Source organism: Penaeus chinensis, chromosome 4 (genome assembly GCF_019202785.1).
Source record: "Penaeus chinensis breed Huanghai No. 1 chromosome 4, ASM1920278v2, whole genome shotgun sequence".
NCBI classification, from domain to species: domain Eukaryota; kingdom Metazoa; phylum Arthropoda; class Malacostraca; order Decapoda; family Penaeidae; genus Penaeus; species Penaeus chinensis.
In genome coordinates this window covers 37,147,194-37,149,693 of record NC_061822.1, presented here as the reverse complement: position 1 = coordinate 37,149,693, position 2,500 = coordinate 37,147,194, and the positions used below count along the sequence as shown (strand labels likewise).

Here is a 2,500-nt window from a genome sequence, read left to right as displayed (position 1 = left end):
GCATTCAGCCAATTATCACTATCTGTCAAAGTCTATCTTTACACTGACAGTAACTCATCTACTTTCCTCTTTTTCCTATGTCATCTTGTATTTTCTGTTGATCTGTTGCTTATTGGTGTTATACTGATTTTGTTATTATGTTTTCAAGGTGATTTATTAGTTAGTTTGTGGTGTTATGTCTTATACTTTTTATTTCACACCTTTTTTTGTTGTAACAGATTGACGGCATTCAAATTTGTATTTTTATCTTTGTCGTTATTATATAAATTCAGGTATAGATTGTGTAGCTGCCTTTTCATGCATGTTTTCTCTCTCTCTCTCTCTCTCTCTCTCTCTCTCTCTCTCTCTCTCTCTCTCTCTCTCTCTCTCTCTCTCTCTCTCTCTCTCTCTCTCTCTCTCTCTCTCTCTCTCCCCCCCCCCCCCTCCCATTGCTGAGAAAGAAGAAACTGCAATATTCATACTCTTATGATTATGCTTTACTATGCTGGAGATTAACTTACTTTTATCACTTTACAATTTTCCTCTCTATCTAAAATATAACTGTAGATGGAATCCCAATAATTCTTGAACCTCAGATAATCTTAGTCTAAGTAATAGTGCATGCATAATTCTAACTTAGTCATAAGTACTAGGCTTTGTCCTTTCAGCTATCAAGTTCTTGGTGCCACACATTTGCTTATTTTGATATTTGATTGTTTTTCTTTTGTCCTTTTGATTTGTCATGTACATAAAAGAACCAAAGCACAATTTTTTAAGACACTCAAGAGTGTGGTTGTATGTGAAATGTGCTTATGAATTCCTTACCCTTCAAAACCTCAAATATCATGGCATTTCAGGATGATCCATACCAGACACCCCTGATGGAAACACCACGCCCACGGCACCTGCTTAGTGGGAATGTGCCATCACGTGCACTACCTACCCATGGGCTGGTAAGTCCAGATGAACGCTCAGGTGAAGAAGATAATGGGAGCAACATGTATCTGAAGGTGAGTGTGATATATAATGAATTTCTTCATTTGTTCATGTCCCTTGTGGACATAATTTCTGTCTTTACTACTTTTGTTTTTGATTGTACCTGCCCATCTATCATTATCCCCTCATTTCTTCTTCCCTCCAACTGCTTCCCACTCTCTATCTCTCCCTCCACCTTCCTTTCTCCATTTATTCCACCCTGTCTTCCTCCCTCACTCCCTTTCTTCACCACTATCTTCCTCCCTCTCTCTATTTCTTCCTCTCTCCCTTCCTTATTTCCTCCCTCCCTCCCTCCTTCCTTTCCTCCCTCCCTCTCCCCTCCCTCTCTAACTCACTCCTTCCTTCCCTAACTCCCTCTTTCTCTCCCTAACTCCCTCCTTCCCTCCCTCCCCCCTCCCATTCTCCTTCCCTCTCTTCCTGGCTCCATTTCTCTCTTCTTCCTGCCCTTCCTTCCTTCTCTTTCTCTCTTTCTCTCTTTCTCTCTTTCTCTCTTTCTCTCTTTCTCTCTTTCTCTCTTTCTCTCTTTCTCTCTTTCTCTCTCTCTCTCTCTCTCTCTCTCTCTCTCTCTCTCTCTCTCTCTCTCTCTCTCTCTCTCTCTCTCTCTCTCTCTCTCTCTCTCTCTCTCTCTCTCTCTCTCTTCCTCTTCCTCTCTCTCTTTCTCTCTCTCTTCCTCTTCCTCTCTCTCTTTCTCTCTCTCTTTCTCTCTCCTTCTCTCTCTTTCTCTTTCTCTTTCTCTTTCTCTCTCAATCTCTCTCTCTCTCAATCTCTCTCTCTCTCAATCTCTCTCTCTCTCAATCTCTCTCTCTCTCAATCTCTCTCTCTCTCATCTCTCTCTCTCTCTCTCTCTCTCTCTCTCTCTCTCTCTCTCTCTCTCTCTCTCTCTCTCTCTCTCTCTCTCTCTCTCTCTCTCTCTCTCTCTCTCTCTCTCTCTCTCTCTCTCTCTCTTTCTCTTTCTCTCTCAATCTCTCTCTCTCTCAATCTCTCTCTCTCTCAATCTCTCTCTCTCTCAATCTCTCTCTCTCTCTCTCTCTCTCTCTCTCTCTCTCTCTCTCTCTCTCTCTCTCTCTCTCTCTCTCTCTCTCTCTCTCTCTCTCTCTCTCTCTCTCTCTCTCTCTCTCTCTCCCCCTCTTCCTCCTCATCCTCATCCTCTTCCTCATCCTCCCAACTCTCTCTCCCTCCCTCCCTCCCCCTCCTCTCCTCTTCCCCCTCCTCTTCCTCTATCTCCTCTCCCTCTCCTCCCTTCCTCTCTTCTTCCCTCCCTTACCTCCATTGTAAAAAATGAAAATACACATTATTGTAAGAGGAGATATGATTTACTTTTCATCTGTAGACATAGGAGAATTGTCAACTCTACAGTTATCCTCTCATTGAACAGGGTGTGTTAGTAGCATGTATCTTGGTGGAGCTTTGGCAGCATAACTACTTGCTGCCTCTGTTGCCTTTAGCCATGATCTACTATATCATTAAGAAAGTTGGTAAGTTCACTATTGCTGCATTTTTGTTTTACAGATACATATTTTCTGTG

General features: G+C 42.6%; 1 protein-coding gene across 5 annotated transcripts in view; it reads left to right on the top strand.

The window, feature by feature from the left end:
- The window catches only part of LOC125047300 (transmembrane protein 245-like), a 31,340-nt gene that overhangs the window by 11,047 nt on the left and 17,793 nt on the right, over window positions 1-2,500 (top strand). For all 5 annotated transcript variants that reach the window (XM_047645558.1, XM_047645563.1, XM_047645579.1 and 2 more), the window contains 2 exons: window positions 837-989; window positions 2,351-2,450. In XM_047645558.1, the coding sequence (XP_047501514.1) occupies window positions 837-989; window positions 2,351-2,450 (253 nt within the window). The remainder of the gene's footprint in view (window positions 1-836; window positions 990-2,350; window positions 2,451-2,500) is intronic.